The sequence below is a fragment of the Protopterus annectens genome, chromosome 5.part0 (genome assembly GCF_019279795.1).
Source record: "Protopterus annectens isolate FY-2018-M chromosome 5.part0, PAN1.0, whole genome shotgun sequence".
Classification (NCBI taxonomy): domain Eukaryota; kingdom Metazoa; phylum Chordata; order Ceratodontiformes; family Protopteridae; genus Protopterus; species Protopterus annectens.
In genome coordinates, this window is record NC_056735.1 from 657,693,091 (window position 1) to 657,720,047 (window position 26,957).

At 37.9% G+C, this 26,957-nt stretch overlaps 1 protein-coding gene across 2 annotated transcripts in view; it reads left to right on the forward strand.

Annotated features, from left to right (window-relative positions):
* The window catches only part of TRAPPC10 (trafficking protein particle complex subunit 10), a 2,525,275-nt gene that overhangs the window by 2,128,287 nt on the left and 370,031 nt on the right, over window positions 1-26,957 (forward strand). For both annotated transcript variants that reach the window (XM_044072500.1, XM_044072501.1), the window contains exon 17: window positions 12,343-12,581. In XM_044072500.1, the coding sequence (XP_043928435.1) occupies window positions 12,343-12,581 (239 nt within the window). The remainder of the gene's footprint in view (window positions 1-12,342; window positions 12,582-26,957) is intronic.

A 26,957-nucleotide genomic window follows, 5' to 3' on the forward strand; every position in this document is an offset into this window, starting at 1 on the left:
CAAGTCTGTACATTGTGTTCTGAGTGAAACTTACAAAAAATTCTTTCATGCATCTGTGTGGTTATGTCTAGACAATTCAGATCCTGTATCCCAGCTCAAAAGAATAATTTCCTTACTTACAGCCATGTACTTTATATAGATTTTCATAAAGTTTCCAGAATATCTGTAAAACCTCTACAGGACTTCTGGTTATTTTTCTTGTTATAGGTTCCCGAAGTTTGTCAACAACCCTTTCAACATTCTCTTGCCTATGTCGTTGTGGTAAATGTTTTTGTGCTCTGGAGTTATCAAAAGTAGTTGCTTAACTGCAATCTTTCTAAACTTGTGCACATTATCCAGATATTCCCTTATTTTCTCTTTAGCAGTCTGCATTTGCATCTCCACTTGCTCTGTGAGAGTCCCCTTGTTTTGCAATGTTTTAAACTTTGTCATCCCCTCTAAGTAATTTATATTCATTCTTAACCCATATCTCTTTCTGTTTTATTTCTACCCTATTTTTAAATTCCATTCTCATTTTATCCCAGTCACTAGCTGTAACCTCTTAAGATATTTCTATCTTCCCTAATAAATCTCAAATCATTTCCACTACCCAGGGGTCCAAGCAGTTAATCTGATGAGTTTTGAGCACTGTTTGATGAGTAAAATGCAACATCTGAAGGTACTGTGGCAAACAGTTCAGTGAAAAATAAAAGTTCCAAACTTTAGGAAGAAGTAGTCCCCCTTGCAGCCTTAAAACTGTTAATGCTTTTAATAAAACAGTTCACAATTCAGTTTATTTTTTTAAAAGTTAGCAGTGCACTTTCTTATTAGGGCTAAATGGTAATGATTAATGAAAATAAACAATTTAATTTTCACATCTGGGATGGGATCAGAGAGAAAAAAAGGTTACGTAGCAATTATAAGTGGGAACACAGACTGTAACATGTATTTTAGCATGAGTATTTAGATTAGGCAATGCAATTTGCAGTGGTCGTGCTGCGGTAACGTTGTCACTTCATAGTAAGACGTTGTCCTGTTCGATTCTCAGCTAAAGCGTCTTTTGTGTGGAGATATGCGTGAATGGACGTACCTTCATTGAAGGTTGTGCATCAGGGTTGGCAACTCTGCACATAAAAATCTACTGCCCATCATTAGCGGACCTCAGTTCCTCTGTGGCGACCCCTAACCGGGAAAAGCCGAAAGACACAATGCAGCATTTAGATTAGGCAATGCCTATGAGTGCAGCTGTCAATTTGGGGTAACTGCTTCATTCTGAAGGGGATAATCTTCATTTTTTGAAAATAGACATAGTTTTGTGTGCTTGTTCTAAGTTAAATGCAAAGGAGGTTCTCAAAATGGATTTTTTGTCTATATGATTTAATTGAAGCAAAAACTTCTGGACAAATTTGACATAGCTTCAGGTGGAAAGGAGAAGTAGCAACTGCATAAAATAATCAGCTTGCCAATATTAGTTGCATTTAAGCCGGAAGTTGAAAATAGGCATTCAAAAACCAGTTGGGTGTAATAGTTTTCTGTGAAAATAGCTAGTCCGAGTTACATTAAGAAATATAGGGTACAAAGAGCAATGTTGCAGGAGACACATTTAGCTAGACATGGTTGTGTGAATTTGATTGAAAAGGATTTTAGGATAGACATTCAGCTGAATGCAAGGACAAAAGGAAAAGGGAACAATATCACTAATCATTAGAGGAGCTCCAGTAGTGACAGAAGAGTGAAAAAAGACAATAGTAATTGATTTGTAATGTCAAGAAGCTATTGGCTAGGCATGCAGATTGCACTGGTATGTATTTATATTTCTCTAATAATTGCTATTAACAAGCTTAAGAAAAGTTGGGGAGAAATAATCTGCTTTCAGCAGAAAATATTTGATTTGTGAGGGTATATTGGGGGCCCTAAAAGGGAAAATATAACATAAGATGGTAGATTTCTGAAGACATTTATGAGAACATTTGCTCTGAAGAATGTGAAATCAGTAGTAGGAACTCAGAATTTACATATTCCCCAAGGTACAGTAACTGGACTAGGCTAGGTAGAAATTATATTTTGCAGGAATATGTGCATTTATTTAAAAGCTTTGACACACATCCAGTAATTATTTCAGATCATGCTGCAATAACAACCAGATAAAAATTCAGGGTAATGAAGTAAAAATGTGACACTGGTGGCACTTCAACATCTACCTGTTAAAAAGATAGGAATTTAAGGAATGGGTAGTGGAACTTATTTGACAGTTATTAGGGAAGACAGATTTCACACTTGAAATCAGTTTTGCTGATGTTTCACTGTTAAAGTATTATGGCTACATATTGTCCAGAAAGCTCTGCTAAGCATAATTCCATTTTTTCCGTCCATGTTTTGAAATTGTAAACTGCTTCTTGAGCTAAATATTGTAGCATCTGTAAATATCTATACATTATGTAGCATGTCACTGAACGGAACCGGTAAATGGTTTGATCATTTGTAGTAATTAATTTAATTTCTACTAGGTCGCAGTGCGCTTCCCTGCCAGCAGCCGCAACTCCCCTCTCTTTCGCCGCTTAATTAATCCTTTTCTACCTTTTATAATTACACCCCCTATCCTGGACCATGATAGCTCCCTCCTTCCCCTTACTTGATATCTCTTTCTGGGGTCTCTACTGCATTAGACTGACTTGCCACTAGGTGGCCCTCCTGACCCCAGGTCTACCTATCCATTCTCACTCTTCAAACACCCCTTCTCTACCCCTTATAAAACCTCTTACCTTCTCCTACTGGCCTTCATCTATATATCTACCCACTACTCCATTTCTCTCTAAGTCTTTCTACCTCTCACAAATCACTGCAAACTCACCTTTGACTATCACACTCCACTGATTGTCTTCCTCATATTCTCCTCCTTTAGCTCTACCCGCTCCGTTCGCCCTGCGGGCTCACTCTGCTCCCCTACCCTGCCCCCAAATCTCACCCGCCCCCAGCACCTCTACATTTATTCCTCACAAACTCCTCCCACCCATATCAATTAACCAATCACAGTCCTCTTCTTTTACCCCTCCCTCCTATATCAATTATGTAATCTCAGCCCTCTTCTTTCCCCTCCTACTCTTATTCCTCCCTTACCACTGTCCTACACCCTCTCTACAATTAATCTCCCCCTCTCCAATCTGCTAAATTATAACACCCCTTCTACCTCTTTACCTTCTCTCCTCAACTAGCCTGTTCACTTCCATCATATCTCCCCCTTCTTTAACCCACCCATTCTAAACATGCCCTCCCAAATCCTACATATTGCCTGACTCCCCTGCTCCCTTCTTATCTTACTTCTTACTCTTCCAAAGCTCCCCCATACCTACCTTCTACTCAAACTATCCCTTACACTCACCTGCATCCTCTTCTACTCAATCACTTCCACTGCATATCCTCCTCCCTTATTCCACCTAAACTACTGCACCTTTTCCAGCCCAAAGTTTACTCCACCTCAACAAAAACTTTCAAACTTAAACTACTGCTAACCCCATACAACTTCCTATTATACAAACCCAAAAGGCCAAAAGCTACTGCCAGTAATGCCCTAGCCTTATCTGGAGATATCCATCCTAACCCCGGCCCCTGCCTCATTACAAACAACTCCTTCCCTCCACCCCCTTCTTCCCCTACTGCAAATAACCCTTTCCCCCCTTCCTCTTCTACTTTCTCTCTTAACACTCTTAAGTTCTTCACTATCAATGCCCAGAGCCTTAACAACAAAATCCACCAAGTACAAGCTTGGATTAATCACAACCAACCTGACATCTTAGCCATCTCTGAAACCTGGCTAAAACCCCATATTACTGACTCTGAAATCTTACCTCCAGGTTTCCACATCCTCAGAAGTGACCGATTAAAGAAAAAAGATGGAGGCTCTGCTCTAATATACTCTAACCGTCTCTCTCTAATCCCTCTGCAAATCCCAACCCCACAATTCAAAAATTCTGAACTAACACCAGGTCTTCTCAGATTGAATAAACGTAAGAATATCTGCATTATTTCCTTATACATCTCCCCAGGCGACAACATCTCTACCCTTGAAAATATTTTTCACTGGGCTTCGACTGAAATAAAATATGAAACCTACATTCTAGGCGACATTAATATTGATTGGAATAAAATCAACACGCCTTCCCCCTCCCTATCCATTAACCTATACAACTTCACCCAAGTAATCCATTCAACAACTCGTCCTAACAAAATCCACCCTCCAGGATCCATCATAGACTGGATTCTAGTTTCCCATCCAAACAAAATAATTCTCTCAGGCACCATCCCCGACACTTTCAGTGACCATCTCCCTGCCTTCACTCATCGGTCAGCTAACTCCACCCAATATCATCACCAGTACATTCAAACTCGTAATCTTAGCAACTTTAACCCCACAATTTTCACAAACACTTTCAAACAAATTAACTGGCAAATCCTAAACACTCCCCCACTAGACAATGCTGTAGAACATTTTAACACTATCTTCCTAAATACTCTTAACTCCCTAGCCCCTCTAAGAAACAAATGGATCAAAACTAATTCTGCTCCTTGGCTGACAAAAGAAACTAAACAAATCATGCATCACCGGGACAAATCTTGGAAGCTTTATCAGAAAAATAAACTGCCTTCTGCCTTGCTCCAATACACCCAACTTCGCAACCAAGTAAAAAAACTAATCACTTTAGACAAAAAAAAGTACTATAATAAACTTCAGTCCAAAAATAATAAGAACCCAAAACAATTCTGGAAATCAGTAAACTCCCTTCTCCACCCAGGGTCCAGGAATAATCCCTGCCCTGACCCTAGTTTAACTGACAAGGAGCTGAGCTCTCACTTCAACACTTTCTTCACAGAATCCATAGCTAAACTAACCAAAACATTCCCAAACAATAATCCACCCAACTCCCTCTCCTCAACACCCAACAACCTTAATAAGTGTCACTTTAATTTCCAGTTCAAACTAGTTTCAACCAACTTCATAAAAAGGCTCTTATCTAAACTTAACCCATGCTCTAATGCCCCTGACAACATACCCTCCTCCTTCCTCAAATGCGCAGCTGAAGGTATTGCTCTCCCAATTAGCATCTTGATTAACAGATCCTTAAATGAGTCGTATGTACCCAAACTTTGGCGTTCAGCCTACATTCTACCTCTCCACAAAGGAGGTAAAAACACCACTATTTCTAATTTCTGCCCCATCGCCCTACTCTCTCCAATATCTAATATTCTAGAAAAATGTGTCCACCACCAACTTTTGCCTTTCTTAATTCAGAATCACCTACTTACACCCACCCAACACGGCTTCCGCCCTGGCCACAGCACCATAACTGCCTTACTATCCTTCCTTGAAACAGTCAATCGAGCCCGAGACTCTGGACTTCTTGTATCCACAGTACTGCTAGATCTTTCTAAAGCCTTTGACACCATCTCCCATACACACCTACTCTTTAATCTCGCCAACCTTAATCTCTCCCCTGATACTCTATCCTGGTTCTCCAGTTACCTATCAGACAGATCTCAAGCTGTCAGATGGAAGAACTCTACCTCTTCCCTCTTGCCTATACCTACTGGCGTTCCCCAGGGGTCCATCCTCTGACCCATGCTCTTCAACATCTTTATAAATAATCTTCACTCTGTCATCCCTGAAACTACAGTCATCCAATACGCTGATGACTCTACCTTAGTTTGTGTCGCCTCTAACGTTCCTGAACTACTGACTAAAACACAAATAGCCTTTTCCACTACAGAGAACTGGATGCACCAAAACCATCTCTCCCTCAACTCTAATAAATCTAAAATACTAATTTTCACCCCTACCAGGGTTTCCTCCTTTGACAAAAATACTTTCAAAGTCCTAAGCTAAACCAACACTGCTATAGAAGTGGTCCCTTCTGCAGAACTCCTCGGCATTACCATAGACGAACACCTAAAATTCGATCTCCACATACAACAAAACATAAAGAAAACCCACCAAAAGTTAAGTATGCTCTACAGGAATAACCAATTCCTTTCCTACTCCTCTAGGCACACCCTGGCAATTACATACCTTCTACCCTCGCTACTATATGGAGCCCCTCTTCTAACCAATCTGTCTACTTCCAATACCTCAAAACTTGAAAATTGCTATAATAAGATCTCTAAATTCGCCACTAAATCTAAAACCTCAACTCACCACTGCCTTACCCTACAATCTCTAAATTGGCTAGAACTCCCTAACCACCTAGACTATCTCCAACTAACCACCGCTCACAAACTAATATTCTACCCAGATTCATGCCCAGCCTTAACAAACATCCTTCCACCATACACCCCAAACAGATCTCTGAGATCTGAACACCAAAACCTAATCTCCATCCACAAACCCAAACGTCCTGCCGGCCAGCTTCTACTCTCCTTCTCTCTAGGTAAAAAATGGAACTCCCTCCCTCCTTCTCTTAGGACTATACCTAACTCTGAATCCTTCAAGACCCAACTTTTCTTATACCTGTCATCCAAATGGAAATGTTCCTGCTTTCACCTGATATAAATTCTAGGGATCTCTCTCCACTGAGCTCTCCATACGCCTTCTCCTCTCTACCCTCAAGCTTAACCAGACTCAGCTGACATTCACTTGACTCCAAGTATGTAAATATTGTAAATATCTGTACTGCCACAAAAAAAAAAATCTGAATTTACACTGTCTTATTATGCACATTTTATGTATTTGTATTTCCTGACTGTATGAATTTTTTCTCTTGTATTTTACCTTTAACATTATGTAATCTTTAATTCATTGTATTGCGTATGGAGCTTTTCTCCCCGGGCCTCCACTGAAAATGGGCACTTCTTGGCCCAGTGGACTTCCCCGGTAATCAAACTGAAAATAAAAAATAAAAATAAAAATTTCTTATGTGATCCTCTTCACCAGGTGTATGCCTACAAATGGTCCACTGAGATCAGTGCACTACCCCAGTAATGATATATAAATACATAAACTTTGTTCATTTTCACCGTACATGTATGGTGGAGCCCAGCTTGCTAATAAAGTTAAAGCTGTAACTTAAGTTTTTTTTAAGAAAGTGAAAGAATGTAGGCATAACCTTGTCAAGGTAGACTCAGAAATAGCATGGTGTCACTTAAAAAAAATACTGCAATTGTACTAAATTGGAATAAAGATACCCACCTTTCATCTTTAATGAAGGAGTTGCACCCTTTGTAACCTTTGATAATGACCACTTTGACCTTTCTGAAACACCACAAAAATGTCATAAACCCAGCTCCCATTGTTGCTGCTTATGATGGACAATGGTGAACTGGACCAGTAAAAGTATTGACCAGTAATGCCTTTTAATATGTCTTAAGTTTGCATTCTCAAATACACAAAAAGTACTAATGTACATGAACATAGTTAACAGGTGTGGGCAATTAGCACAATGTCGTTCAGTAACTTTTTGAATTGTGTTGCTCATTCTAGGGTACTAAAATTAGTGGCAGCATTCTTCACCGTGCACATCTGTTTCCATGCATGTATCACTGGGTTGCCATACCTCTCAACCTGAAATCATAAAAAATTGGACAAAGGCCCATGAAAAATAGGTACAACTGGCCAAAAATCTGTATGCTGATTAACATAGAATTTGCATACATAGTTATGTAACCCCACCCACTCCAGTGGAATTGTGGGATATCAACTTTTAAAAGCAAATTGAAGAGCAAAGTATTAAACACAAAATAGAAGAGCAGTAGTGTTTTATTTATATTAACATTTTCTTACTTCAATCCTCAAAGATCCATCAGAGATTTGCAAGAAAACTAGAATTTTATGAGAAATGGACCCATATACCTCTCAATCTCTTAGAGCAAGAAATCTGGACAAAAGCCAGAAATAATGGGGGGACAAAACAAAGTCACAAACATAGTGCCACAGTCAAGTCATCAGAGTGTGATTGTATTCTGTAACTGAGGAAGTGCCATTTGACTGACTAACCAAACAAACATACATCACCTGAGAAACACCAACTAAATAACTGTAGAAACAGGTTACACCAAACATTTTTAAACAAATTGTGAGCAACTTCAAGATTCAAGAAAATCATGGGTTATAAAGTTTTGCCACAACCCTGCATTAGTATCCCACATAGGTGTAATAAGAGATGGAAGTAATACAGTGTATTATTTATTGTACTAGAATATCAAAGAATTATTCCAAATGTTTCTTCCACCTAATCTCTGGTTATTTCTGGCAGACTTTTACAAATGTGGATAATTTAATGCATGAGACAGTTATCTGCTAAAGTTTATCAGTAAGCATTACAACTGCCAAGAAAAACACATTCCTGCAGGGAAGACAACTATGGTAATACTAATGGCAGACTTTGCCGCAACACATTACAATACATTAGCAAGTAATGAGGTTAACTCAGACTAACACCCTCTGCTGAAATAATGAACATTACATCTGACACCTGTAGGCCTCCATCTCAGGATTTGCTCAGCCAATCAGTTGTCAGAGGGGGGGGGGTATGAGCTTTTGAAAGCTGACCAATACTTGGTTACCTTGGCAAATAACCCAAAATGCCGCTGAGGCAGTGGGAAAAAGGTACTAGTAAAATGCCAAGCAGAAATGGTAGACCACAAGTGAGGCTGATGAATAATTCCTTACATTTATTGTAGGAAGTACAGAAATCAAGAAAAGTCAGCAGTGCAACAAGAGTCCACTGTGCTTTCAGTTATGTGAATGGTTTGTGTTCAGTGGTAGTTAAGTTTATATGCATCAACAAATCTAATTAGATAAGTATGTTTGTATGAATACCCACTTTTCTAAATTTAACTACATACTACACTGGTCACAAAGAGCCGCGGGTGGTGCAGCGGTAGCGTTGTTGCCTCACAGCAAGAGGTTCTGTTCGATTCTCAGCTGGAGTGCCTTCTGTGTGGAGTCTGCATGTCCTCCCCATGGTCGAGTGGCGTTCGAAAGACGTGTGAATTGGCATGCCTTCGCTGAAGGTTGGGCGTCGGGCTGGCAACTCGGCACCATAAAAATCTACTGCCAATCATTAGTGGACCGGAGTTCCACTGTGGCGACCCCTAACCAGGAAAAGCTGAAAAGACAAACCAAACAACAATGGTCACAAAATGAACATGTAGCAAAAAAGTATGACAGGTAGACTTGTAGGAGAATGAAACAGGCTAGTAGACTAAGCTGACCCTGGTAATGGAAACAGGTGACTGGAGACGGATCAAATTCATAAACATCTCAGGTCCATGCAGCAGTGGCTTCCAACTCATGACTTGGCTCATTAGAATAAATGAGAGTAGAAGTGGCAGAGCTTCACTTGTATCATTAAGATTTGTTCTATTTACCTAGAATTCAAGCAGCTGATAAGATTGCAGACTTACTACAAAGATTATGGGCAGAGTGTTCCCATAAATGAGTAAGGGAGAAGTAATGTTCAAGAACTAGTATGCAGCCAAACTCACTATGTGTACAGCAAAGAGATGAGATGAAACTGTGTAAAGTATGATCAGGGATGATTTCCAAAGGGAAATTGTACTGTGAAGAAACTTTCAGCTGTGGAAGTTCTAGCCTATCAAATGGCCAAAAAATGTAAAATTAGGACCAAATAACTGATTCTAATCAGAGATATTTTTGTAGTTTGAGAGTTTTCTTAAAGAGAGACAACAGTAGGACAAGTCAGATTAACGGACAATAGGAACACTGATTAAGAAACTGTCAGGACTTTTACAGACAGAGGATGAAAAGACTGGGAGGCCTTTTGACTTGCCATAATTACAAACTCACATTTACGTCTAGGATTAAAAGAGCAGCTCTGCTCTTTGAATAACAGAAGATGTCAGCAATCCCTTCATCATGGGGAAAGCTAAGAGTAAAAGACTAGCCCACTCAGCTATTTTATCTGGTCAGGATTCCAGTGAGCAAGCAAAGGTAACACCCTAAAGGTTTGTGCAGAAAAGCCAGTGAGCAAGTGCAGAACTGCAAACCCAGACCTTAAGGGTAAGAACTTGAGAGTCAAGAGAAACACCAATGTGTTCAAGGGAGTATATCCTGCCCAGCAGCATGGCAACAGCATAATCTCAGCACTTTATAGGTAATGGTCTTAGAGGAGTTAAGAAATCAAGTTAGACAAAACATATCTGGTTTCACAAGTAGGAGTGGACATTTGCTACAGGACTGCACTGAAGCTGCAGAGACTGGGTAATGAGAAACAGCATTTCCATCAACCAGACAAAATGGCAAAAAAAAAAACAGATGATAAAATTGCATCAAGGCTGAATGAGAATTACAGGTAACCCTCAGTACATTTCAGGAAAACAGCCAAGAAACTAAGTGATATACATGCCAAAATATTTAACTCCAAATATTCATATATACAGAAGTGGAGAACAAGCAGAAAACAAATGTATTTATGACAATGCTGTCAAGAACTGGCTTAAACAGCACACATCACACACTCTACACATTCTGTAAAAATCTGGCCAGTTGAGCTATGAATCTTTCTTTTACCTAGAGGGGCCGGTCCGAGGAAGTCGAGCCACCCCACTTGAGATAAAGTTTCCATTCTCCAGTGTCCACCTGTGCTACCTGTGACCTGTTCTGATTCTGGGTGTGGGATTCCTGGGAGTGTGCAAGACGCTGTCTGGGCAGGGCTAACTGGTTCGGACTCTGCTTCACTGTTTTTGCAAGTTGTGCCGCTTCATTAACTTAAATTAAAACAACTCTGGAGTTGTCCTCCACTCCATTCGCTGGTTGCTGTGTACTGCTGCCTACTGCTAGTTTAAATTCAATTCCACCAGTGTTGTTCAATCACATATGGTATAAATGTATGTAGTAGAAACTAGGAAAGTAAACAGACACACCCTCGACCCTCAGCCGAATTCCGACAGGCTGGCAGTCTGCCTCAAGAAGGTGACATCATTGTGCATGCTTTGCACGCGATGACGTCAATAGCATCTTCGACAAAAAAAAATTTGCAAAAAACATGGGAAATTCTGCAATTGAAGGGGTTACTCTGGAATTCATGGCATCCCATTATTTTACCCTCAAAAGCAGTAAATACCGAGGGTTTCAATACGGTTGAGAGGTATGTGCATAACCCATGATGCTGTCCACCTTTTAAATATAATAACCCTCTTCATAAGCATTTCCTGCATTATTAAAAATGTGAGCAAATAACCTCTAATGATTTACTTCCTGTAAATGTATTAACTGTCTACTCCGTGAGGATCTTTTTATTTATTTATTTATGTATGTATGTATGTATGTATGTATGTATATGTATTTGACATTTGCTGACTGGGTTAGTCCAATTGAGCCCTTTTTCAGCGGAGGTCTGGGGAGAAAAGCTCCACAGTTGACAAATATGCAAAGTATAGTGCAGTATTAAAAAGGTAGTTTATAGTTGACAATTAATATTAGGTCCACAGTTTAACATGTAGGCAAAGTACAGAGTTTACCATTAATATTGTAAAGGCAACAAGGCTATATACAAAAGTTATATAATCTTCTCAGGATCACCTTCTTTAAGGAAGTCACTACAGTATTACAAAGTTAGAACCAATTTTCCCATTTATCTTGTAGAGGCACCAAGGCTGTATACAAAATTATACAATTTGAATTGTTCACAGCACAAGCACCTTGTCTGCTGTATATCCTATAAAATATGTTAGTTGAGTGTCTGCTGCACTGCTCAAACCTATCATTTTCCCAGAACCACTTTGCTGTGTGCCCTGAATTTTTCAAAGCAACCCTCCAGGAATGTTCTGTACTTGAGGTGCTTAGTGCACCTTTGAAATCAACAGTATATTGAGTTGTTGCTTAGTGTTTCTTTCATTTTTGTATCCTCTTGACAGAGTCAGTTTTTTTTTTGTATAAAGTTGTATTACTATCAGTATAAGATTTACCTTAATTTTGATGCTAACAGTACTTGCCAAAGTGTTTAGCATTGCCTTGAAACACTAATCATCCTTTTATATTTAACGTTTAATTTTATTGATCTTTAAGTATGTTCACTTTTTTTTTTTTCTTCTTGCTGTGATTAATACTGAACAATTTGCAAGGTTTATTCAATTTATCCGGTAAGCTGATTATTGATTCTGATAGCTAAATGCTTGCTGATTTTCTTCCTGAGATGTGTTTCACTTAAAATCCATTAAATGAAATGCAGTTTTTCCAGCATGTGACGAATACCTCACTTAAGTGTAACATTTGATTGTGCTTCCTGTCACAGTAATTTCATAATCATTAGTAACAGTTTACTTAACTTGCTTGATTTATTATGTAGCATTGGAGCACATATAAAACAAAAATACACACTTCAAAATTAACTAAGAATGTGTATTCTATTGTAGAAAAGATTGAAGAATGTCCCCTTGTTATCCAGTCATCTGAAAAAATCACCAGCATTACCTTGCCATTGGCTCCAGCCTATCATGTGATTGAGTTTGAACTGGAAGTAATATGCCATTTACCAGTAACCCACACAGTAACTTCAGAGAGTGAGAGGTCAACAGCCAACAACAGAGATCTATCCAGGAAGAATAGAGAGAAGCCAAAATTGGAATCAACCACGTCTTACGTTGACCAAAAGGTTAGGAGTAAATATTGTTTTAATGTAGTTTATTTTGATGTATTAAGTTAACACAGTATTTTGTTGGTGAGCACATGGAAGTACAGGAAGCATTTCATTCATGTAGTGCAGTTTAATAAGATGTAGTATGCTGAGGTTGTGAAATACAGAATTTGAAATGATTCCTAGATCATCATGCATGTACAGTTGTTTTGGGGACATTTTACTGATACATGCATTTATTATTGATATACTAGCTTAAAGACTGAAGTAAATTACTTTTTTCTGAATCATGTTCATTCACGTAAGCTTTTCATGTTTGATATTCAGAAACGAAGTAAGAGGTGAGGTAAGAAATGCAGTAGTGTTTCAGTGCTATCAGTTTATATTTAGACAATTCAGTAGTGTAGTGGAAGCCAGATCACATGACACACATGTGGGATTCTGAATTAGGCTAAATGTACTGTTATATGAAGACATATACATTACATTGTTTTTTTCTACAGAAAGAAAAAATACCTTTCTTTTGAGGTATTCAGTTATGTAATATATACATACATAAAAGCACACAATATGCATATACACACGTCAGTGGTATGTCGACTTCAAAGAAGGAGGGTTGCAGGATATACATGTCTTGGTGGAACTTTATTATGGCTGCATGGTTACACAGTCATCATGCTGTATAATGGCAGCATGATGACTGTGTACCTATGATCATACAACAGCAGGAGAACATCACCTTCATCCACAGACTGCCACAGTCAGTATGGCCACATTATTGAATTAACTCAGATGTCCAGCTGTAATTAAATAAAAACAAAAATAATAATGGTCACATCTTATTCATTGCAAACATGTACTGACCCTCCATGACAGCTGAATGGCTATTGTGATTAAATAATAGTCATGGTCAGTCAGTTTCATCCACAGGCTTCCTTCTGCCCACCAACGACAGCCATGGTATTCCCCACCTAAGTCTTGGTTGCCTTATTCTAATCAAATGGATGCATATACACATAAATAATAGCATTAATAATGTCTTTTAGCATATTGCTGTCAGATGCATACAGTACAGCCCACTGCATCCCCTCTCACAATGCAGATTTGCCCACCAGTCTCACCCACTTTAATGACTGTGTACACCTCAAACATCTGATTGTGGACAAATGAATAATTGCATAAACATCCACAGTAATATATTTCTTCTTTTTGTTGCGCTCCGATGCAGACAGTGCAACCCACTGCAACACACACACACACACACACACACACACACACACACACACACACACACACACACACACACACACACACACACACACAAAGAATATTATGTGTGTAGAAGTAAAATGCATACTGTCATAGCAGTACAGTTGAACAAAAGAAACCAAGTACCCAAGTCAGCTGATATGGGGGGGATCAGTGACCCAGTGACCAGAGCCGCTGTTTCATTTAATATTCCTACTGCTACTACTGTCAGTAATAACAATAACTTCTCAGGGGAGAACTTGTATAGACCAACTGCTTTGAGCATCACAGACTGTGTGCTGTGTCAGGGCTAGCCACTCAGTGGTGTAAAATCTGGTTGTAGGTGATTGACTAATGTTGCCAAAAATGGGCATGGGTATTTGTCGGTGATAAGTGGATTGAGGACCCAGCCTACTCTGACCTACTCCAGGGATGCATACTTATGGTTGGGGGGAGTCTATGGACCCCTGTTGGCTAGTGTGTGCCCAGCAAACCTTATTCAGTTAGCTACTGGCTAGCTTCCAGTTTCCCAGCTTGGCATACCTGGGATAGTTCTTTTGAAAGCCAGATGTAAAACTAGTCAACCTGCTAGACATGGACTAAGAATTGCTATACTCAATATGAGGGCTCAGCTTGGAAGAGGATGACATGTTGGTAAAAATATCAATGGGAACCAATGGCGATCAAATAACCAGTCCCAGTTTCAACAACTGAACCAACTGCAGCAGACATATAATGGGTGGAGGAACTAACAGAAGTGACTACTTCAATGAACATGGTCCCTCAGCATACTTGTGTATTTATTTATAACCAGATGTCAAAGTATTTTTCCTCAGGCAGATAGTAATTGCTGGAGGTGTGATAGGAAAGACTGTGATAACTGCAAACATGTTTTTTGGGAGTGTGAGTTGCAGATTTTAAAACTTCCCTATAGAGGACTCTAACAGTAATATTGAAGGGGGAAAATGGCTGTAACTATGGAAATTATTCTTTTGAGCTGTCGCACAGGATCCGAATTGCTTATATTCATTAAGGCCTTGTCAGTTTTAATACTGTCAGTTGCAAAAAACAATTATTAAAAAATGGAAATCAGAATCAAAACTAACTATAACTGATGTATTGAATTTCAACAAAGGGATAAAAGAACTGGAAGTGAGATCTTTAGAAAATGGAAGGAGCAAATTACAAAGAAATAAATGAAATTTGTGGGAACAATACATGCAGATTAATGTTTAGCAGGATGAATGGGCTTTAGGGGAAGGCAGGAAATGAGACGTTTATGCACCACTGGAGTAAATGATAGTTGTTATAAAACATATATGTAAAGTATAATGCATAAAAAAAGTTAATATGTTTTGTTTTGTTTTCTTTTAATGCACATATCCCTATTTGTTAATTTAATAAAGATGTTTGAAAAAAGTAGAACAGAGAAACATGACAGGTTTAAAACATTTTCACTTGGTAGGGTATGGAACAGACCCTGATTGTTAGGATAATTCTCCTTTCCTCGTAACCTAAAAATATAAAGAAAACCACAAGTAAATAACTCCATAATTAGAGCAAATGAGATGCATGTTAAATTGGTTCACCAAATAATCACTTTCACATTATTCTATCTTATGAGTATGGGCCTGACTTATGGGACTTGTATGCTCAATTTTAAAAAAATATTTAAACTGTTTAAACAAAAGATAATCTTAATATTGCACAAGATACTTTGCCGCTGCCTAACAATATGAGTGTCAATAGGCTAGATCTTCTGCTGTCATGCTTGTAGGAGGACGTAAGAAATATAGAATGAACTGTTGCATGTAAAACTTCAATACTCAATTGTTTCAATGACTTACAGTGAACAAATTAACAAATGTTGAAGATTTATGAATGTGTTTCATATATATATATATATATATATATATATATATATATATACACATACATACATAAATAGATATATGGATACATAATGAAGTGGAAAACAAAAATAATTTAGTTGTCAGTTTGTCTTCATTTTACTATCAAATGATGAAATTAAGACACTTAATAAAGGTTTAGGTTTTGTATCTTCTTTTTTGTCTCTCAATATTCAACTATTACAGATGTTAAAAAGTTTTACTGTAATTTAAATTTAAAGTATTACTATAGTCAAAAGCAGGATTTTGAAAGCATGTCTGATACCTCATTTAAGTTTAAAAAGTCTGTATTTAAGTTTAAAAAGTCTGTATTTCAGCCACCTTATTTTCCAGCTGTTAAAATGTTTGAGCTGCAGGTGATTCTTGAATTATATGTATTAAAAACTATAATCATAATTTGGATAAAAGGCATACCATTGCTTTGGAAAATTTGGCTAACAATGAGAATGTTGTAGTTGTAAAAGCTGATGAAGGTGGTGCTATTACATTGTGGGACTCTACTGATTATGATAAGAAGGTTAACAGGCAGTTGAATGATGCTGTATCTTACTATAGGTTGTCTTTTGACCCTGGATTGGATTTGAAACAATTTGTTGATGGATTTTTGATTGAGGCAAAAAACAGTGGTGTTACACCAGTTATTTTGTTGTAACATCTTACGGTGGATGACCCTAAAACACAATGGTTTTATATTCTACCAAAGATACATAAATCTAATACTAATCCATTTGGGAGACCTATCATCTTAAGACTGAGTTCCCTTACTGAATCATTGTCAGTTTATCTTGAGGGTCAACTGAAACCTCTATCAGACTTTGCGAGGGCTCATATCAAAGACATCACTGAATTTCTGAAGCTTACGAATGATTTACAAATACTCAACAGTTCATTATTTGTGTACACTGCATGTTCAATCTTATATACAAGCATACCACATGAGGAAGGCATACTGGCTATTAAATACTGGCTTACTTTTCTGGATTACACTCTGAGCAGCATGTTGATTTCTTGTGAAAATTATTGGGTTTGGTCCTTGAACACAGTGTGTTTCTTTATAAGAAGGACCGTTTTTGCAGCTTAATGGTACTGCAGTGGGTGCAACATTTGCCCCTGTATATGCTGACCTATTTATGTGGTACTTGAATTGCACTTAATTTATAATTAAAATAACCTGTTTAAGAAATACTTAAAACATGTAGCATCATTTTCTGGAAGACTTTTGGTGTGTTTGGTCAGGCCCTTTGGACATTTGAAAGAATTTTGTTAGTTATTTGAATTCTAACATCTTTGGTTTAGTTTTTACAAGCAAAATTGATTTGTTTAATACTGACTTTCTTGATTTGAATGTGACAAAGCTTATTAATGGCACTACTGCCACAAATTTATACCAGAAGCTGTTTACCAAGAATTCGATACTGTATGCTAAGAGCTGCCATCCTGGTCATATTATCTGAAACATACCAAAAGCTCAGTTTTCCGCCTCACAGCAAGACGTTGTCCCATTCGATTCTCAGCTAGAGCGTCTTCTGTGTGGAGGCATGCGTGAATGGGCGTGCCTTCGTTGAAGGTTGTGCATCAGGGCTGGTAACTCAGCACGTAAAAATCCACTACCAGACATTAGCGGACCGGAGTTCCGCTGTGGCGACCCCTAACCGGGATAAGCCGAAAAGACACAACAACAACCAAAGGCTCAGTTTTTGAGGTTAAAGTGAATCTGTAACTCAACAGATGGGTTTTAATCTGAAGCTGTCAAAATGGAGGTCAGATTCACTAAGAGAGGGTATAGCCAGGTTGATATAAGACATGCCCATACTTTAGCTTCTAATAAAACAAGGGATGAGCAATTGCATTCTACTGAAAGTGGTGGTATATTGACTAGATTTTCACCCATACCTAGATTAATAATGACCTATGGTAGTAGTACAGTCAAAATCCATGAGGTAATTAATAAACATTGGTACCTTATAAAGTCAGATGCATTTTTTTTTGAGTAATGCTTGGATGAATGTTGCCATTTTGGTTAGTGAACAACTCTCAGGCTTTAAGCAAGATGTTAATAAATGTAAACTTAAGAATTTGCCTCATGGGCGTACACACTGTGGTAATTGTGTATACTGCAAGATTATTTCCAGGAGTAAATCTTTTACGTCTATCTATACATCTAAGGTATTAGATATTAGTTAGACTGATTACTTGCAGTATGGAATGGGTTGTGCATATAGCAGTGTACCAATGTGGAGCTTTCTATGTTGGTCAGACTTCTAGACCCTTTAAGCAAAGGATAGTGGTTCATTTGAGTGACATTAATTGTAAACGCCCCAGAAGTGCTTTTTATAAGTACCAAATTGAACATTCTTCAATGCATTTTATTTTTATTGGTATTGATGTAGTAGTAAGTGAAGGGCTGTCTAGTTTATCCAAACACAAAATTCTAGACCAGAAAGAAAGGTTGTGGATTATTAACTTAGTTGCTATGTACAAACTGGGTCTTAATGAAAATTGGTAAGACTTCCTCTTTTTATTTATTTGGAGGCATATTTAATATCTTTACTTTTGGTGTTCTCATAAGCTTGTTATATAATTTTTAAGTAAATGTTAGTGCTCAGATTTCTTTCATTATGATGAAAGTTTGGTTTATTAAGCTGTCTTAGTAATACAAGTGTTCTTTTTCCTTTTTTTTTTTTTTTTTTTGGCATAAAGGGTTATAATATGGTGACATTTATTTATATTGATTTATATATATGTACATCATTTTATCTATTTATAGTCAAAGTTTTATATGTCCCTATTGCTGTAAATATGTCTAGCTGAATGTGTTACTGCATCTTTAAATATTAGGGTGCTGTAAGTTTGTGATTTATGTGTACCTGTATCACAATGAAGATTTCAACGGGTCTGTGATCGTTTGATCCTGGCCATACTGTTGTCATATTTTTCCATTTGGAGTTAATAAATTACATGTAGTGAACATTTTGTGAGTCAGTGTGATGATTTTTCTGCTGCTGTTTAACATTTATTGCATTTGGTGCACCTGTTTGTTTGAGCATCGTACACCTTCTGTTGGTCTGTTTACACACACACACACACGAGTATATATCTGTATATATATATATATATATATATATATATATATATATATATATATATATATATAGGTCCACTTTTTAATTTCGAAATACCAAAATTTCGACTTTCAAAATACTGATCCCAGAAAGTCAAGATTTTGGAATCTCGAAATTAAAAAGTGAAGAAATAAAAAAACAAAAAACAAAAAGAAAACAGCTAAAATGTTTTTGCAGGGGGGCAAGGCCTCCCTGCACCCCCCACACCCCACCTACTTAAATATACCAACTCCGAGATTGCGCTACAGTGAAGAGAACCGTAAAGCTCTTCTTCCATTTACCATTCTCTTCACTGTAGAGCAATCTCGGAGTTGGTATATTAAAGTAGGGGGTGTGGGGGGTGCAGGGGGGCTTACCCCCCTGCAAAAACATTTTAGCTGTTTTTTTTTATTTTTTGGTTCACTTTTCACTTTCGAGATACCAAAATCTCGATGTTTTGAGTTCGGTATCTCAAAACTCGAGATTTTGGTATTTCTGAGCAATGTTCAAACTCATACTTGTGTCACTGGGTCCTGTTACATAGCCTGTACTAATTCTGCCAATGTTTCTGGGACATCAAACTATTACAAGACTGCCCAAGTCAGCTTTCATGGGATCTTGTCCAATGCTTTCTCTAAGTCTAGGAATGTGTGAAACAAACTACGTTAGCTGCCAGAAGGAGAAGCTGCAAGGTTCTTGAAGAAACTTTTATTATCATTAAATAAATAGAATGATAAGCGGTTTTGATCATGTAACAATAATGAACTTTTTCAAATAGAACTGAACACAAAAACAGGTTTTAAATAAGGCCCAAAGCAGTCATCTGATCAAAGGATGATGTCATTAAACCCTCCCATTTACATTTCTTAAAGTGCTAAAGTGCCATTCAAACTGTATAAACACTAATCTAAATTAAAATGAGTGAATTTATTAAAAATAATACAACAAAAAGAAAAAAATGTATTAAAAATTAAAATACAAATGTGCATTAGGATGTTAGCATATACACAAACCTATATGGAAATAATAATAATAACAATAATAATAATAATAGTACTTTATCTAGTTAAAGCTTTATACTTTAAAATACAAATGATCGAGCAATCGTCATTCAAGCAAGCATTCAAAAGTAACTGCCAAAATAATTATTTTTCCTCTAATACCAATGTCCAGGGACCCCCTTCTCATGCTTTGATCTTCTCTATAACCAAGTATTTTTAACGGTGGTTAGGGTACATGTGAACATGTTTTGCTAATGCATTATTCAGATGTATTCTTTTTACATCATATTCACGGCTGTAAATCTGGTCCCGTAATATACGTTCCATTTTGCATATATAAACACACGGGCAGGATTGGTATAATCCTACTTATACAACTCCTTTGGATTCACAGTTGTATCTACCCTTTACCCAATACTCCTTACAACAGATGCTAAGAGAGTCACCAGTATAAATATATTTACAACATGGGCAATGACGACATTATTTCATAGTGGGGCTAAGGTTGCTATTACATGCACTGGTAGTACTATTGCTTGACATATTCTCTAAGGTAGTTTTAAAGTTCAAGCCCCTGCGGTATACTATGGTGGGTCTTTCATCCACTTTGTTTTTAACTAGAATGTCATGACACATAATGACCCAGTTTTTGTTCAAAATCTACTTAAATGTTTTAGAATCACCATTAAAACATGTAATAAAACTAGTAGTTTGGTTACAGTTATATTGTGTTCCATCCAACCTAGAAGATTGTTAATGAGATGTAAGCCCTACAGATGAATTATTTAAAATAGGTTTAAAATGTCCTGTTCTTCTTTTACTATATACTTCTCTTACCAATTCCTGAAGAAGAGGTTTGGGATATCCACTCCTAACCAACATTCCCACCAAATTATCACATTCTTCTTCACACTGTGACTCTAAAGTAACCATCCTTGCTGCCCTCACCAGCTGCCCCTTTACTATTGACCTTTTTTGATGGTATGGGAGCGAGCTGGTATAATGAAGGAAGGTATTACAGTATGTATTTTTTTCTGAATATTCTGGATGTATATCTGTTGGATCTTATGTCTTTCTCCAATAATACATCCAGATAGGCTACCCTATCTGATGCCCATTCATATGCAAAATGTAAGAAGTTGGTTGTAGAACTGATACATTTGATAAAGGACTCAAAGTACTTTATATTATCCTTCCAAAGGATAAAAATGTCATCCAGGTAATAAACATAAAGCCGTGAGGAGGCTTTTACATCACTTTCAAATAAAAACGTATGCTCCCAATGGGCTATAACTAAATTTGCAAAAATCAAGCTGTATGATGACCCCATGGCTATCCCACTCTTCTGTAAATAATATTTTCCATCAAATAGAATGCAATTATTATCCAAAACCGGGGAAATGACTCCTCAAAGGTTAATCTCATCTTGGGGAACCCCTTTTTTTAAACAAAAATTTAGTAACTCGTGTGATACCTGTAGCCTGAGGTATGACATAGATCTTTTACATCTGTAGTAACAGAAACATCTTATTGATCATATTCGACTTTGTTAATCAATTCTAAAAAATGTCAAGAATCCCTACAAATCTATTTTCATTTTTAATTTTTTGTCAAGGTATTTAGCACAGGCTGATGTTAATGAATTACACTCATCCACTATGGGACGCATCGGAGGCTTATCAGTTGGTATGAGTGGGGAGGTCATGTTAAAATAGTTGAAAGTATCCAGGTCTATGTGTCTATCAATGAACATGTCCCTGATTTGCTTACCAATACTTCTATATGCTCCATTCAATTGATTCTTTGAAACAAGTTCATAGGAATCAGTATTTAGAATTTAAAGCATTTTATTACTGTTTCCATGAACATCCACAATAAGCCCCCCCCCCCTTATCCGGTTTCATGATCCTAACATTCCATTTAAAAAAAAAAAAGCAAAAAGTCAACTTCCTGCTTACTTAAGTTAAATTCATGCTCATTATTTTGTTTTAACAAAATTCTGATATCTAGTTCACATACCTTTTCGAACAGTTACAACACTGGATGCAGCGGTGGGTTGAATGTGCTTGAAATGAGAAAATCATCAATAAGGACATTATTTCCATCAAAAGTAAGTTTAAGATTTAGTTTTCTTAGATACATTTTTAAATCCAACAATGCTTTAGCCACGGTGGCTCTCCTAGATGGAACAAATGCAAGTCCTTTTGATAGTAAATCTGCTAATTTCTGGTCAAAGGACATACTAGACAAATTGCAAATTTTAAAGTCACCTCCCCCATCTCAAGTACTACACAACAACCCTATCTACTAATTTGTCCCTCCATCCTTCCCCCCACCACTCCCATTCCTAAAATAAAAGCATCTCCCCCCTCCCCTTTAAAACAAAAAAAACATAGTCTACTTACTCAAATTAAAAGCCCATTACAAACCTCAACTTCTGTCTGGTGGCATGCATCCTAACCCAGGCCCTACAGACACTACCCTGAACAGTAACCCCCCTGTATCTAAACCTGTCAATCCCTCCAACCCACAAAAACAAGTACAGTTCTGCTCTATCAATGTCAGGAGCCTTGTAAATAAAGTTCAAGAACTTCATGGTTGGATAGCTAACTATACTCCTAACATAGTTACCCTAACTGAAACATGGTTAAAACCACATTACCAAAGAACCAAGATGAACCTCAACACCAAGGAATGAAGAACGAGGTCGGACCCAAAATGGAATTTATTGCGAACACCACGAACATAAAAAACAAACAGCAGCTCAACACAGCAGCTCAATAGCTCAACAGAGTCGATTAACCTAGGTTTCGTCCTATGTGGACTTCTTCAGAATAAAAAAGTTCAGGTATGATTCACAAGGTAGAACTTTAGAGGTGCACTTAGATTTATGTGAGCTTAGATGGCAACTTAGATTGGATGCACATTGTCATCCAGGGCTAAATGATTGTTGCACAATCAAGCCTGTTCTCAAGCTCAAACATATATTGGGCTAATTTTTTGATGTATTTGATTGTATACGGAATGTAGTTTATCATTTTTGGTTCAAGTTATATGTATGTATAAATAGTATCTATTGCTAACACTACATATATTTTAATTTTCACACATTCATACATATATTTTATATGATTGTGTTTGTCTTTTTAACTTATTTCCATTTTTTACTGTTGTTAGATTAGATAATTGATTGGTTAATGACATGGGTGGGGTTGATGTTTAGCCTTATTTAAGTGAACTTCATGGTTAACTTTTTTATTCTGAAGAAGTCCACATAGGACGAAACCTAGGTTAATCGACTCTGTTGAGCTGTTGAGCTGCTGTGTTGAGCTGCTGTTTGTTTTTTATGTTCGTGGTGTTCGCAATAAATTCCATTTTGGGTCTGACCTCGTTCTTCATTCCTTGGTGTTGATGGTTAAAACCACACCATCTGGACAGTGAAATCATACCTCTTGGCTATAATATCCTTAGATTAGATCGACTTAAAAGAAAAGGAGGAGGAGTCTTCATACTCTACTCCAGTTGTCTCTCCCAAATCTGTCCCACACTAGACTTACCCTCCTTCTCACCAGCTGAACTCCTACTGACCAACTTCAAACTTGACATTTTGAACACCATAGCTGTCGTAGCAATCTATATTCCCCCTGGTGATAATATCAACATACTTGAGAACAGCCTATCACACCTCTCACATACCATCCACAATGAAATAATTATACTGGGAGATGTAAATATTGATTGGCTTACAATACAAGCTCCCTACACTACTTTCTGTATAAACCTACATGGGTTTGAGCAGCTAATCACAACCCCAACCTACATTAATAAATCGCACCTACCTAGCTCTCTTCTTGACTGGATATTGGTCTCCCACCCTCTAAACTATCATAACTCCTAAACCCTTCCAAATCTCCTCAGCGACCACTGCCCTAGAACAGTTACCAGACATACTCCCCACCTTACCAAACCTAACAAATTTATTACCACCAGCTTACTTTCTCATTTCTGTCCTAACTCCTTTATTCACCAACTCTCCAAAATGAACTGGTCTTACCTCACCACTCTTCCTGTAGATGAAGCTGTCCACTCCTTCAACACTACATTCCTAAACATTCTTAACTCCCTTGCTCCACTTCGCACAATTAGAATCAAATCTAATACTGCTCCCTGGCTCACTAAATCTACCAGAACCCTCATGCAAGACCGGGATAGGATTTAGAAAATGTGGACTAAAACTAGGACCCCTTCTCTTTTTCAGAAATATAAATACCTCAGAAATAAAATTAAAAAAAAAATCTGTTATGACAAAATAAACTTCTATGCCAATCCTTCCTCTACTCTTAAATCAGACCCAAATAAATTCTGGAGCTCTATTAAACAGAGTCTTCATCCAGGAAACCCTTCCTCTCCTAACCCATGTCCCAATGCAACACCTGAAGACATAGCCAATAAATTTAACAATCATTTTATAAACTCAATAACCTCCATAATAAATTCTCTCCCCCCAGAAACAACACTAGCACCCCCACAAACTCTGTACCTCCTCCAAACCTTCCTAACTCCTCCTCTCTAAAAGAAGTATCAACTATGTAAAGTCATTACTCTCTAAACTTAAACTTTGCTCCCCATCTGTTGACAAGCTACCCTCTTACTTCCTGCAGATTGCCTCTGAACCTCTTGCCTATCCTGTTTTCATTTTAATCAACCGATCCATTTCTGAATCCTATGTCCCCACTGTATGGAAGAATTTCTTTACTCTACCCATTCACAAAGGGAGCAACTCCTCAGACATATCCAATTTCAGACCAATTGCCATACTCTTTCCACTCTCAAAAATCCTAGAGAAATACATTCACAAGCAGGTAATGCATTACCTTCACCAAGAAAACCTTCTCACACCCACACAGCATGGTTTCTGTCCCAAGCATAGTACAACTACTGCACTCATATCATTCATCAACATAGTCTCCCTAGCCCGTGATAACAATAAACTTGTCTCATGCCTATTCCTTGACCTTTCTGAAGCCTTTGACACGGTCTCTCACCCGCTCCTTCTAGATAAACTCACTAACTTACATTTCTCTCTCCCTACTATCTCCTGGTTCTCCAGCTATCTCTCTACCCGCCAGCAGTCAGTTAAATGGCTCTCTGCACTATCCTCCCCCTTACTGTACAAATGGGAGTCTCCCAAGGGTCCATACTTAGACCACTACTCTTTAATTAATTTTCACCAGCTTGCTCTACTCCTCTTGTCCCCAGTCATCTCTTGTGCAATATGCTGATGACTCAACTGTTATAACCATTGCTGACAACCCAACTGACCTCCACTCACCTACCCAGGCATCCTTCCACACCATTGAGACTTGGCTTAGTGATAACAAACTGATACTTAATCCAGAAAAAACTAAGCTCATACTTTTCCTCCCTAAAAACATCACCACACTCAAAAGTACATTTACCATCTCATCCTGCAACAACACTGTCACCTCAGCTGAATCTAGTAATAAATTGCTAGGTGTTACAATAGATGATAAGCTTAAGTTTGATCTCCATATTACTAATTTGGTAAAAAGAACTCATCAGAAACTTGGACACCTTTTCTGTAGCAAGAAATACTGAACTAACACTGTCCGAATAACTGTCTCCCAGGCTTTATTACTAACAACACTCCTGTACAACTCCACCTATTCACAAACCTAAATTTTACACTTATTTCCAAGCTTGAAACTACCTATAATAAGATTGCCAGATTTGCAGCTAACCAAACCTACAAGTCACACCACTGCTTAGCACTACAGCAATTAGACTGGCTAGAATTCCCTCATCTGTTCCAACTATACAAGCTACAAATCATCCACTCTATCTACCCTGCTTCTGCCCCATCCTCTCCACAATCATATCCAAATATTCCCCTGCTAGGACACTACGCTGCTCAAATAAAGAATTATTAGACATCTACAACCCCAAAACCAAAATAGGCTGCCTTCTCTATAACTATAACCCAGCTCCATCCTGGAACCAACTTCCCTTGGAAACAAAATCCCTCCAGCATAGCAAAAGTTTCAAATTCGCCGCAAGGAAATACTAAAAACAAAGTGGTCTTGCCACTGTAGCCAACCACCCTGAAACCACCATCCTTTCACCTATTTCACCACCTCACTCTTAATGTATCTCTAACACTATTCCCCTGCCTCTTCTACCTCTTCCCTTCCTCTATCTCCAACCACTCTTAATTTTTACAGTCTCAAAACAACCTACCTGTCTAGTCTGTCGCCTATATTCTACCTCCCCTACATCTCCTACTAGCCATTCTTACTTTCCTTTCTTGTTTTCAAACTCCTATACAACTAGATCCTACCCACTTTAAATAAGCTTCTGCCTAACTATTAACTCATTTTTCTCTAAGCAGCTTAAATAATAATGTAACTAGTCACATTTTCTTCTGCTGATTGTTTAAAACTTTGTAACAACTCACATACTTGTCTGCCAGTTGTTAATGCTCTGTATAATTGAATTGCCTGAGGAACTTTTTTCTCTCCAGGTCTCTGCTTGTAAGATCCTATAGCTGATTGTTACTACTATGTTACTAAAATTTAATAAAGTTATTTCTAGTCCTGAGGAGCTTTTCTCCCCGGGTCACTGCTGAAAATGAGCCAAAAGCTCAGCCAGACTAGGTCCCTTTTGAGTAATATACCAACAGACATCAAGAAATTAGTGGAGTCCCAATTGCCTACCCTATAGTCTTTCCAGCATATCCCTGTGTCTGTGTCCAGTGCAGCTGATGGTATGGTCAGAGCAGCAGACACTGACATTTCTCTCAGCCGACATGTCTGGATGTGCTTATGTGACTTTGTGGAGGGCTTCAAGAAATCATTCATTAACTCCCATTTTCATGGTTCAACTCTATTTGGAAAGAAGGTGAAAGAAACGCTCACCAGGAGCAAGCAGGAAGGCAAGACCCTGTCTGCCATTGGAATATGCTTTTTTACCCCTCAAAGGACCTTTTCTAGGAAACAAAAAAACAAAAAGGAGGGAAGAAGCTGTGTTTTTGGAACACCCAGGGATTCAGCCAAGGCACTTCTGCGGATGGATCCCCCCATGGGATAAAGGGGGGGTATTTTAACGTGCATCAAT